This window comes from Castor canadensis, chromosome 6 (genome assembly GCF_047511655.1).
Source record: "Castor canadensis chromosome 6, mCasCan1.hap1v2, whole genome shotgun sequence".
Lineage (NCBI taxonomy): Eukaryota > Metazoa > Chordata > Mammalia > Rodentia > Castoridae > Castor > Castor canadensis.
In genome coordinates this window covers 116,770,588-116,784,782 of record NC_133391.1, presented here as the reverse complement: position 1 = coordinate 116,784,782, position 14,195 = coordinate 116,770,588, and the positions used below count along the sequence as shown (strand labels likewise).

Genomic DNA, 14,195 nt, shown 5'->3' with positions numbered 1-14,195 from the left:
TAAAGTCTGAAAGTGAAGGGATGGGAAAAAAGTATTCCATGTAAACAGGAACCAAATGTGAGCAGGAATAACTATATCAGAACAGGCTTTAAGTGTAAAACCATAAAAAGAGACAATGTCACTGCATAATAATAAAGAGATAAATTCAATAATGGAAATAACAATTACAAATATTTATCAATTCAATGCCAAGGTATATAAAGTAACACTATTATATGGAGAGAGAGAGAGACAGAGACAGAGAGAGAGAGAGAGAGAGAGAGAGAGAGAGAACTATGATACAGTAATAGCTTGAAACTTCAATATTTCATAAATGGACAAATCATTCAGACCCCTTAAAAATCAACAACAACAAAAAAAAAAAAAACCTTGGTGTTAAACTATAGTAATGATCAAGTAGGATTTATCTCAGGTGTGCAAACACAGTCCCATATATGCAAATCAATAAATAGAGTCAGATAAACAGAATAAAGGACAAAAATCTATCTCAATAGATGTAGGAAAAATACTCAATAAAATCCAACATTCCTTCATGATAAAAGCCCTCAACAAACTGGTTTAAAAAAAATATGTCAACACAATAAAGGGAATGGGGAAAATCTGAAAGTGTTTCTTCTAAAATCTGGAACAAAACAAAGATGTCCAATTTCACCACTCTTATTCAAGACTGGAAGTCTTAGCCAAAGCAATTAGGGAAAAGAAATAACGAGCATCTGAAAGACAAAGTCAAGGGCTAGGGCACAACTCAAGTGTAGAGCACTTACATAGCATGGGCAAAGTCCTGGTTCAATCCCCAGTACCACAAAAAAGGAAAAAAAAAAAAAAAAAGAGGAAGTCAAATTATGCCTGTTTGTAGATTACATAATTCTGGAACCATCAAAAAACTGTTAGAGCTAATGAACAAATTCAGTAAAGTTACAGGATAAGAAATAAACATAAAAAATCAGTATCATTTTTGGCTCAAGTAGAGTCCAGAAAGCACCTGCCTAGCAAGCACAAGGCCCTGAGTTCAAACCCCAATACCACCAAAAATCAGTACCATTCTTATACCACCAATGAATGAACTCTCTGAAAAAAGAAATCAAGATAACAATCTCATTCACGATTTCCATTTTTTTAAAACTCTAATAATAAATTTAACCAAGGAAGTGAATGGTCTCTACAATGAAAATTATAAAACACTGGTGGGAAAAAAATTGAAGAGGATACAAAAAATGAAAAGGCATCCCATGTTTGTGGATTGGAAGAATTAATATTGTCAAAGTATCCACACTATGCAAAGTGATGTACAGTCTTCATGCAATTCCCATCAAAATGCTATCATTCTACAGAAATTTAAAAATTCTAAAATTCAAACGCAACCACTAATGACCCCAAATAGTCAAAACAATCTTAAGCAAAAAGAACAAAGCTGGAGGCACAATATCTGACCTCAAGACATACTACAAAGCCATGGTAACCAAAACAGCATGGTGCTGGCATAAAATCTAATACATAGACCAATAGGACAGAACAGTGAACACAGAAATAAGTCCTTGCATCCACAGCCAACTGATCTTCCATAAAGGCTCCAAAAACATACCCTAAAGAAAGGAAAGCCTCTTCAATAAACAATCCTAGGAAAACTAGATATCCACATGAAGAATACAGCTAGACACCTATCTATTATTACCAAATACAAAAGTCAACTCAATATGTTGAGTTGACCTAAAACTATGTAAGATATGAAACTACTAAAAGAAAACAGGAGAAACACTTCAACACATTGTTATAAGAAATTTTTTTTGATAAGACCCAAAGTACAAAAGAAGACATATGGGACTATCTAAAATTAAGAAGCTTCTGCAAGAGCAAAGGAAACAATAAACAAAAAGAAGACAACCTTAATAAGAGAAAATATTTGTAAGCCATTCATCTGACAAGCAATTAATATCAAGAATATACAATAAATACTTCAACAGCAGAACAAAATTAAGCAAAAATCAAATAATTCAATTTAAAAATGTGCAGGGACTGGGGATATAGCTCAATAGTAGAGCATGTGCTTAATACCTGTAAGGGTTAATTTCCCAGAACCAAAAACAAACTAATTAATTAATTTAATTAAAACAGGTAAATGGTCTGAATAGACATGCCTCAAAAGATACACAAATGGCCAGTAAGTACATGAAAATATGCTTAATATCGCTAATGATTAAGGAAACATAAATCAATACCACCATGAGCTATGGTCTTATCCCACCTACAACAGCTACAATAAAAAGACAGAACAATAACAAATTCCTACCCGATGTAGTAGGAATACACTGTTGGTGGGAATGTAAATTAGTACAGTCATTATGGAAAATGATAGAAAGGCTGCTAAAAAAAAACCAACTAAAATTAGAACTACTCTATGATCCAGCTATCCAACCACTGGCTATATATCCAAAGGAATTGAAATCACTTCACCAAAGAGCTATCTGCACTCCCATGTTTATTACAGAACTACTCACAAAAGACAAGATACAGATTCAACTGAGATAGTCATCTACAACTGGATAATGAAAATGTGGTGTATGTATATATGTTTGTGTGTATTCTAATAAAATATTATTTGGCCTTAAAAAAGAATGAAATCTTTTCATTTGAGACAACCTGGATAAGCTTGGAGGAAAGAATGTTAAGAGAAATAAGCCAGGCACCAAAAGAAAAATACCTTATCTTTCACTTCTGTGAAATCTAAAAGAATTGATCTCATGGCAGTAGAGAAGCCAGGTATAGAGGCACACACCCATAATCCCAGCACTCAGGAGACTGAGGCAGGAGAACTGTAGATTTGACCCTGTTTCAGAAAAAGAATGTGAGGTGGCTGGAGGGAAGGGTTGGGGAGACGCTGGTGAAAAGATACCAAATTTAGGTATGTCCTCTAAATTCAAGGTCTGTATTATACAACATGATGACTTTAGTTAATTATTATTGAAAAATGTAAAGAAAGTGGATGTAAAGTGTACCCCCAAAATGACAAGTATATAAAGGACTACATACATTAATTAATGTAGTCATCCCACAATAGCATTTCAAAATACTACACTGTACATAGTAAATATGTACGTGATTTGTCAATATAAAATATATTTTAAAATGATTCAACATTATAATGTTATTTGCTATATGTCCTAATGCACTCATAGAGGTATGAAGTATACTATCTTCTATATTACCTAATATGTAATAATTTTACCCTATTTTTATGTTTTCTGTTTCTTGCCTTGTTACTGGCTTGAATTTATGTGTTACTGATTTAAGGATCAGAATTCCATGTAAAACAAAACTCAGTGCAATGATCTAAGAGGGCTTTAGCCAAGAGTCTTTATGAGGTTTATTTTGAATGTTCAGGGATTTTTTTTTTCAGCCTCTTTTCAGCCAGATGTGCTGGAGTACCATCTGTAGTCCCAAATGCTTGACAGGTTTGCAGTATTTTGTTCATTTCTCACAAGGCACTTACCCCTTAGTGGGCGTATATTAAAAACAGGTTTAAGCCTTCTTCCTGGAAATTATTGACCTTTTTGTTTCTAAAGCATATGGCACATAGGAGCCATAATGTAAAAGCTTACTAATGATATGTTAACATGAAGGTTTTACACCTCTTGCCAGTAGTTCTTGATTTGTGAGAATAAAAATCACCTAGGTAAACATGTTAAAATACAGATTTTGATTGATTGAGCAAGCATGCGTCCGTGTGTGTGTGTATGTGAGAATATGAAGACAAACTGATGGCTGCATTTTGAACAAACACTGCAGGAGATTTCTGATGAAAATGGCTTTCACACAACCCTGTAAAAACATGCCCTCTGTAATTGTGAAGAATCTGGTAGCCAGAAACAGAAATAGAGCTAGGGGGCAAAATGAGGGAAAGAAAAAAACTAGAGAATAAGAGAGGTCAATAAGCCTGGAAAAATAAAGTAAGGATAAGGCTCTAGTAAGCTATCTTTTCTCATTGTAATCTAGGAATTTCTTCATTTCTTTCCTAATATCTTCAATGATTCACTGATTGTTCAAAATTGTGTAGGAGTTTCCCTTGCCACTGACTTCTAATTTTCTTCCATTATGGTCTGTAAGGATACAGGGGATTATTTTTATTTGTTGAGATTTGCTTTATGACCTAAGATATGATCTATTTTGGAGAAAGTTCCATGGACTACTTAGAAAAATGTGTAATCTGCTGCCGTAAGATGGAATACTCTAGAAATGTCTGTTAAGTCCACTTCATCCATTGCTTAGTTCTAGGTTATCTTTGTTAACTTTTTGTCTGGATGTTCTATCAATTGATGAAAGTAGGGTGTTGAGATTTCCTACTAATATTGTATCTAGACCTGTTTGTTCCTTTATGCCCAGAAATGTGTGTTTTATGAACTTGGGGCACCAACGTTTGGTACATGTATATTTAGAATCATTCTATCTCTTACTGGATTGTTTCCTTTACTCATGTATATTGACCTTCTTTATCTTGTAGGACTGAGTTTTGCTTAAAATCTGCTTTGTCTGATATAAGAATAGCTTTTCCTGCTTTTTTTTTTTTTGCAAGTTCTGCAATCCTGGTATATATTTTTCCATGCTTTCACTTTTAAGTTATGTGTGTTGCTGGTTGTGAGATAAGTTTCTTATAGACAACAGATTGTTGGATCTTGCTTTTTGATCCAATCAGACCATGTCTTTTGACTGGAGAATTAAATGTTTATATTAAGGCTTATGATTTAGAGGTATTTACTAATTCCTGCATTTTTATCATTTTGGTTTTTTGTTTCCAGGTTGAATCTAGTTTTTCTCATTCTTTACTTTTACCATTGTTTATCTTTGGGTTTTTCTGGTTTACTGAGCTGAATATGCTTGACACTTTCTTGCCTCTCATGGGTTCATCAATTCCCATTGGGAATTTTTTTCTTTCTTGGCCTCTCATGTTTGTGACTATTTTTCTTCCTCTGCTGTGTAAAATACTCCCTTAAGTATCTTCTGCAATGCAGCCTTGTTGGATATGAACTAGGTTTTTATTTCTCCATCAAAACTGAAGAATGGCTTTGCTGGATATAGTCTTCTTTTGGGGAGTTATTCGCTCTCAGAGTTTGAATTATATTGCTCCGTGCCTTCCTGACCTTTAGGGTTTGTGCTGAGAGATCTGAGGTGATTCTTATGTCTTTACCTTTGTATATAAGCTGGCATTTTTCTCTTGTAGCTTTCAGTATCCTTCCTTTGTTCTCTAATTTTGGCATTTTAATTACGACACGTTGTGGAGTTGTTCTTTTCTGGTCATGTCTATTTGGAGTTAGAAATGCCTCCTGTACATGGGCATCTATAGCATTAACTAGATTTGGAAATTTTTCTGCTATGATTTTATTGAGTAGGTTTCCTATGCCTTTAGTTTATATTTTAGCTCCTTCTACCCCATGAATTCTCAGATTTGGTCTTGTGATTATGTCACAGAATTCTTGCATGTTGTAATTATAGGTATTCTTTTTTTCTTGGTAAAATATTTCTTTAATCTTGTCCTCCATCTCTGATATTCTTTCTTCTGCTTGATAATACTGCACACAGTGGGTTTTATTTGATTTATTGAGGTTTTCATTTCTAATATTTCTACTTGGTTTTTCATAATTTCCATTTCCTTGCTGAATTTTCATTCATGTTGCTAAATTTTTTGTCTAGGTCTTCAATTGATTTCCTAACTCTGCTTATCTGCTTATTTGAATCCTCTTCCAGGTCATTCATCATGTTTAACAGCAGGCTTCTGAATTCTTTTACATTTCAGTCAATTCATTACCTTTGGATTCAGTTGTGGAGTTGTTAGAAGGTTTTGGAAGGATAGTAATATCTTGGTTTTTAATATTTAAATATCTACCCTGTGATTTATGTATCTGTTGGACTGTTTCTCTCTTACTGCCTAGCATATATGGAAGAACCTATTATAGCAACAAGGTCAACAATTCAGTAGTAAATCAAATATTTGAATAAGAAATAACTGGGACCCAATCTGCTTTCCCAGTAAGGTTTCATGGGAACAAAAGCCTGGTTTCTAAGTCTGCTTGAAGGTATAAGAATGGAAATTGAGTAATATAAGATATAGCATGGGGAAAGGAGGGAAGCAGAAAGACAGGGAGAGGGAGATACAGGTACAGGGACTAATAATGAGAGGGCATTATATACTGTATAGTTATAACAGAGAAAAGGAGAATCATTTGGGAAATAAGGGGAAATTTTAAAAATAAACATAAATAAGTTCTGACAAACAGAAAACAAATTTTAAAAACAACTAAAAGAAAACAAAATTCTAAGAAACGGTTTATAGTTCTTGCTGAAGAGAAGTGTTGATACTGGCTGGGCATTGTCCAAGTGTCCAGCTTTCTCCTTCAGTCTTTGGTTCACAGGGATCTGCCTGTGTGTTCCCAAAAGACCTATACAAAAAAAAAAAAACCTATAAATCACTGAAGAAAGAAATCAAAGACGACATCAGAAGATGGAAGAATCTCCTGGGCTCATGGATTGACAGAATCAGTATTGTGAAAATGGCTATACTACTGAAAGCAATCTATATGTTCAACGAAATTCTCATCAAAATTCCAAAGTCATTTTTCATGGAGATTAAAAAAAATCAATCCTAAATTTCATATGGGATCATAAAAGCCCATATTGATGAACAGACAAATCAATCTTGAGCAAAAAGATCAACACTCGAGGTATCACAATACCTGACTTCAAACTATACTATAGTCATAATAATAAAAGCATCATGGTACTGGCACAAAACAAACTTGAAGATAACAGAACAGAACAGAATAGAAGATCAAGACACAAACCCCTATAGTTATAGCCATTTTGATTTTGACAAAGGAGCTCCAAAACATATGTAGGAGAAAAGACAGCCTCTCCAACAAATGGTGCTGGGAAAACTAGATATCCACATGTAGAAGACTGAAACTAGATCCCATTCTCTCACCCTATACTAGTATCAATTCATAGTGGATCAAAAATCTTAATCTATGACCTGAAACTCTGGAACTACCACAGGGAAGAATAAAGAAAACAATGGATCATATAGGCATAGCCAATAGCTTCCTGAATAGAATTCTAACAGCTCAACAATTTAAGAGAAAGGATTGACAAATGGGACTGCATTAAACTAAAAACCTCCTGTGACAGCAAAGAAAACCATAACTAGATTAAAGAAACAGTTTACAGAATAGGAGAAAATCATTGCCAGCTTCACATCTTAATAACCAGAATATACAGGAAGTTCAGAAAACTAATCTCCCCCAAAATCAACAACCCAATGAATAAATGGGCAAATGAACTGAATAGATAATTCTCAAAATAAGAAATATAAATAGCCAAAAAATACATGAAGAAATGCTCAACATCCCTGGCCAGAAAGGAAATGCAAATCAAATCAACATTGAGATTTCATCTCACTCCACTCAGAATGGCTATCATCAAAAACACAAATAACATCAAATGCTGATGAGGATACAGGAGAAAAAGGAACCCTTATACACTATGGGTGGGGATGTAAATTAGTGCAACCACGATGGAAAGCAGTATGGAGGTTCCTTAAAAATAAAAATAGAACTACCATATGATCCAAATATACCATCTCTAGGCATATATCCAAAGGAATATAAGTCAGGTTACAATAGAGACTCTTGCACCGTGTTTACTGCAGTACTATTAACAATAGCCAAGCTATGGTAACAGCCTAGATGCTCTATGACTGATGAATGGATAAAAAAAATGAGGCATCTATATATGTATACATACACACATACAATAAAGTATTATTCAGTCACAAAGAAGTATGCAATCATGCTGTTTGCAGATAAATGGATGGAACTGGAGATCATCATCTTAAGCAAAAATAAGCCAGGTCAGAAGGACAAAAGTTGCATGTTTTCTCTCACATGTGGATACTAGACCTGAAAGATAAAGGTATATATGAATAAATACATGGCCATACACACACACACAGAATATGACTGGAATACTGGGACTGTTTGAGGGGACTGGGAGGAGTTGGAAGAGGAAAAGAGAATGACAGAGAAGAAATACTATTGAAACACATTGCATCTGTGTATGAAGATGGCATAACAGAGCACAGTGAAAGCTGTTGAATAATAGAGGGCAAGGGGATACAGAAAGAGAGAGCAATAGAGGGGGGTCAATATGATTAAAGTAAAATATATGCATGTCGAATGTACGACAGTGAAACCCCTTTGAATAATTAATATTCACTTAAGAAAATGAAGGCTAGGAATGTAAAACAGGTCCTGGTGGCAGTGGGGATGAGGGGGAGCAGGGTGAAAGAAGAGGGTGAATATAGTCGATGTATTTTGTATACTTGTTGAAAATAGAACAGTGAAACCAGTTGAAATTATTTTAAGAAGTGGGGAAGGGGGAATGAGGGAGAATAATGTAGGGGGTAAATCTAATCAAGGACTACTGTAAACACATATGGAAATGTCACAATGAAATCTCCCTTTACAAATAATATATGCTAATAAAAATGGGGAAAAGAAAGATAAGACAATTCATGAAGGTCACGAAAGTACCTGGGGCTGTAAGGAAATTGGATGAAGACAAGCAGGGAATAGTCACTAAGGATGTTAACACTGGCACAGGAAAAAGAGGGTAATGAAACACATTGAGAGATGACTAGGAAATTCACAAAGTCAAAGTTGGCTGAATGTAGTACCTGAACTCAATGGGCAGATAGGAGTACTTGAATAGAAAGAACTACAAATCTCTTAGGGGAGCAAATGCTTTCACTAGCAAATAAAGATCTAAAGCAAGAGTCACAGGACATTGGTGAGTGACCTGGCTATAAGATTTAAAATAACAGCCTATTAAAACCCTGATTCTAGTGTAAACCCAGCTCTTGCTAAGTACTGAAGGAACACTTGCAACACCTGCTTGTTCGTGGATTATGCTGTGCCATCTCTTTGTATCACAGACTTTGTGTCTTCTTTCACAAACTGAGAAAATCTAGAAACAATAGGAAAAATATGGATACCCAAAAAGCACCCTCCAGAGTGGCTCAGTGCTGTTCAATGCATTAAATACTCAAGTACCTTTAAAGAATCACTCCTCTCTAGAAGAACATGCCACATTCTCTCCACAAGGAATGCTGTATCAGAGACCTAACCTTGGAGAAAGACTGCTTTATTTCTTAACTACCTGTTCTACCCACTCTACCTCATATCTATTCCCTCCTTTTCCCTGGCCATTACCCCTATAGTATATCTAACATTTTATCATGAATTTCCCCGTGTAGCTCAATATACCATCAGCTTCTCCCAGCTTTTAACCTTACTTCTCCTCCATTCAAGGTTAAGTCTCATATTAACAATGGCCATGCAAGGCCAGCCTTGGAATGACCCTTCCTTCTGTATAATGCCACGGCCCACCTGTGATTATCTTTAGAAAAGAAATATAATACTCTTCTCCCAGTCTCCACCCACCTCACCATCCTCTTTCCTGGGACATTGGTAAAGACCTCCTTCAGCAAGAATATTACCAGAAACCTTTGTGTTTGGGATTTGCCTAGGCCCACTTTGTTACACTTTCCTAAGGGTTATTCAGCTAAGACTACAAGACAGCCATGGGGTTAAATCTAACTTACCAGCATAACTTGGCTGATTAACATTTCCACCTTGTTTTATACAATGGCGAACAAGATCAGTATCATCATGCAGAGCAGCCCTATACAGCAAGTTCTCTCCAAAACCATTTCTCCGGTTAATGTTAGAAAGAGACATTTTATTCATCTTCATTTTTTCTGAAATGAGGGAATGAATAAATGAAAAGACCTTATTTGAAAATCAGGAGGACTAAAAGTAATAGGACAAATCTAGTCAACACTGGAAGTGAGGTATATTATAAAACAGTGTTTCATCCACTAACCCAATTATGTTACCTATATACAAAAGGGAGAAAAAGATGTTATTTATTTTTTAATATTTGTAGATTTAAAATCATGATACACAGTATATACTAACTAAAACTCCACAAAACATGCATACATGAGAAGACTAAGAAGCTATTTTTTCAAAAGTTCTGGCAAAAGGATTATTCAATTCTAGAACTACATATTATCTGCCATAGTTTGAATCTTGACTATCTCCCAAAGTCCTTTTGTTAAAGGCTTGGTCCCCAGGGTGGTACTACTGAGAGGTAATAAAGCTTTTAAGAGGTGGGGCCTAGCAGGAGGTATTTAGGTCTTTGGAGGCATATCCCCAAGGGAATAGTGGGACCCCCCCCCCCCCAGCCAGCTTCTCCAGCTCCCTCTCTTTTGCTTCCTGCACACTATATAGGCAGTTTTGTTCCACCAAGTACTCCTGCCATGATAGGAGGGCCAATAAATCATGAACTGGGATTCCAAAACTGCAAGCCAAAATAAACCATTTCTCTTCATAAATAGATTATCTCAGGTATTTGCTATAGTAACACATTATCAAAATTTATAAAAAGCTATGGTAACAAATGTCTTATAAAATCATAAGAGTATCTCAGAGGCATATAAAGACGATACAAAAGTAATCCTGGCAAGACCAGATAAGGAAATGCTAAATTGGTTTCTCTGCTAAAAGTAACTATCATAGAATCAGAGAATAATGATGATCTTAATCTTTACAATAAGTTTGATTTCTTAAACCAGGAAATGTGTAATTAAAATCGTTTTCTAGATCATACATACCAAGAATCAATTCTCTTTTGTGCCCCCTAAAATGCTGAATCTTTTAATTTAAATGCTCCAAATCCTGTCAATTCTGCGGAGTAATAATCACATGGATTTCCTGGATTTCAGGATAGTTTTGAAGATAGCTTCTCAAATTTTGGTCTAGTTAACTTGCCCTATCTTAAAATCTCATAAAAGTGACTGGGTACTGCAACATCTTTTTTAATGGACCATAATTTAACTGCTTTGTTTGGCCTTCTATTTGACTCCTCCCATTCATTCTTACTATAAAATACACCTAACTGCTGAGTCTACTTTCCTTCCTATGCTCCAGAGCACAAGTAATTCTTCTCCCACCAGATAATATGTGTTTACCAAGAAATAGTCCTGCTTATTCCCAAAAGTGTCTGTACCAGTGGCACTTGCTATTATAATTATCTAATTTATTAAAAAATAAAAAGCAAACTAAGAAGCAAAGAATCAAAAATTTCCCAATGAAAACTAAGTTGTGGAAGACATTTACTTCCAGTCATGACTAAGTAACTGTGTGACTTGTCCTCTGAGGGAAAACAACTAGGAAACTAGACAAAATGTGTGTGGGGGACTTATTTTTCAAACACTGGAAAGCTGGAAGTTCAGATTTATTACCCTGAGTGCACATAAAGACAATAAGCCCTAAAATCATCCTGAGGTACTGTCTGGATACACTTTCTAAAGCATAGTGCAGGGCAGGGGGCAACAGTAAGATGATCTTGTCTATCTGAGGAGATACACATTAGAGTCTGGAGAGGCTATCTATGGTTTCTAGAATTTGCAGGGAAGGGCACCAGCAGTGAGAGAATAGAGAAAAGGTGCCAGAAACTTATATAAAGGGTTCCTTGAGTTATTATTTAAATAAACTGCTCATGTATATGGGTGAGTTTCCATGAGGCTGAACAAGAACTACTGAGGAACTATAATGACTGTCAAAGTTCACACTGGGCTGGGAGGCATTCACCCTCCCACCAGCCTTAGTAAAGAGAACTTGCAGAATCACTAGAGAATTTGAGACTCCATGACTCCATGACTCCAAGGGTCATGTCTCAGTAGCAGGGCTAAACTAGCCCTAAAGTAAATGCTACACTATGTCTGTCTAACAAGATCTTTAGCAAAACACTGAAAGGATTACGTTAATCTTCCAGTAACTTAATTATCAGCCAAAACAAAATTACATCCCTGGCCCTCAAAACCTACTTTAAAAAAATATACTCAGGGTGGGCATGGTGATAAACACTTGTAATTCCAGCTATGTAGGAAGGTGAGGCTGGGAAGATTGCAATTAGGCCAACCCAAGCAAAAAGTCAGTAAGACCCCATCTCAACAATAAGTGTGATCCTGGTCATGTTAGTCCTTAACTTTTTCTTTTTCAGAGTTGTTTTGCTACTCTAGGTCCTTTGCATTTATAAATGGACTAGCTTATGAATTTCTTTCTTAAAAAATGTATGGATTTTGACTGGGATTACATAGGGTCCACAAATAAATTTAGAGGTGAATTCTTAACAATTTTCTTTTCTTTTTTTTCAGTACTGGGGTTTGAACTCAGGGCTTCACGCTTGCTAGGCAGGTGCTCAACCACTGGAGCCACTCCACCAGCCCTAACAATATTGAACTTTCTGGTTGATGAAGAAGGTACATCTCTCCATTTCTCCCCAACACATTTTCTTTGATTTCTTTAGAAATATTTCAGAGGTTTTAAAGTATTTGTCTTTTATATCTTTGCAAGATTCATCCCTAAATATTTTATGTTTGATGTTATTTTTTTTTCATTTTTCTTTTATTATTCATATGTGCATACAAGGCTTGGTTCATTTCTCCCCCCTGCCCCCACCCCCTCCCTTACCACCCACTACACCCCCTCCCGCTCCCCCCCCTCAATACCCAGCAGAAACTATTTTGCCCTTATCTCTAATTTTGTTGTAGAGAGAGTATAAGCAATAATAGGAAGGAACAAGGGGTTTTGCTGGTTGATATAAGGATAGCTATACAGGGCATTGACTCACATTGATTTCCTGTGCATGTGTGTTACCTTCTAGGTTAATTCTTTTTGATCTAACCTTTTCTCTAGTTCCTGGTCCCCTTTTCCTATTGGCCTCAGTTGCTTTAAGGTATCTGCTTTAGTTTCTCTGCATTAAGGGCAACAAATGCTAGCTAGTTTTTTAGGTGTCTTACCTATCCTCACCCCTCCCTTGTGTGCTCTCGCTTTTATCATGTGCTCATAGTCCAATCCCATTGTTGTGTTTGCCCTTGATCTAATGTCCACATATGAGGGAAAACATACGATTTTTGGTCTTTTGGGCCAGGCTAACCTCACTCAGAATGATGTTCTCCAATTCCATCCATTTACCAGCGAATGATAACATTTTGTTCTTCTTCATGGCTGCATAAAATTCCATTGTGTATAGATACCACATTTTCTTAATCCATTCGTCAGTGCTGGGGCATCTTGGCTGTTTCCATAACTTGGCTATTGTGAATAGTGCCGCAATAAACATGGATGTGCAGGTGCCTCTGGAGTAACAGTCTTTTGGGTATATCCCCAAGAGTGGTATTGCTGGATCAAATGGTAGATCGATGTCCAGCTTTTTAAGTAGCCTCCAAATTTTTTTCCAGAGTGGTTGTACTAGTCTACATTCCCACCAACAGTGTAAGAGGGTTCCTTTTTCCCCACATCCTCGCCAACACCTGTTGTTGGTGGTGTTGCTGATTATGGCTATTCTAACAGGGGTGAGGTGGAATCTTAGTGTGGTTTTAATTTGCATTTCCTTTATTGCTAGAGATGGTGAGCATTTTTTCATGTGTTTTTTGGCCATTTGAATTTCTTCTTTTGAGAAAGTTCTGTTTAGTTCACATGCCCATTTCTTTATTGGTTCATTAGTTTTGGGAGAATTTAGTTTTTTAAGTTCCCTGTATATTCTGGTTATCAGTCCTTTGTCTGATGTATAATTGGCAAATATTTTCTCCCACTCTGTGGGTGTTCTCTTCAGTTTAGAGACCATTTCTTTTGATGTACAGAAGCTTTTTAGTTTTATGAGGTCCCATTTATCTATGCTATCTCTTAGTTGCTGTGCTGCTGGGGTTTCATTGAGAAAGTTCTTACCTACTAACTCCAGAGTATTTCCTACTCTTTCTTGTATCAACTTAAGAGTTTGTGGTCTGGTATTAAGATCCTTGATCCATTTTGAGTTAATTTTGGTATAGGGTGACATACATGGATCTAGTTTCAGTTTTTTGCAGACTGCTAACCAGTTTTCCCAGCAGTTTTTGTTGAAGAGGCTGCTATTTCTCCATCGTATATTTTTAGCTCCTTTGTCAAAGATAAGTTGCTCATAGTTGTGTGGCTTCATATCTGGATCCTCTATTCTGTTCCACTGGTCTTCATGTCTGTTTTTGTGCCAGTACCATGCTGTTTTTATTGTTATTGCTTTGTAATATAGTTTGAAGTCAGGTATTGTGA

General features: G+C 36.0%; 1 protein-coding gene across 6 annotated transcripts in view; it reads right to left on the bottom strand.

The window, feature by feature from the left end:
• Positions 1-14,195, bottom strand: part of Ankrd31 (ankyrin repeat domain 31) — a 186,755-nt gene that overhangs the window by 126,921 nt on the left and 45,639 nt on the right. For all 6 annotated transcript variants that reach the window (XM_074077275.1, XM_074077276.1, XM_074077279.1 and 3 more), the window contains one exon: positions 9,647-9,802. In XM_074077275.1, the coding sequence (XP_073933376.1) occupies positions 9,647-9,802 (156 nt within the window). The remainder of the gene's footprint in view (positions 1-9,646; positions 9,803-14,195) is intronic.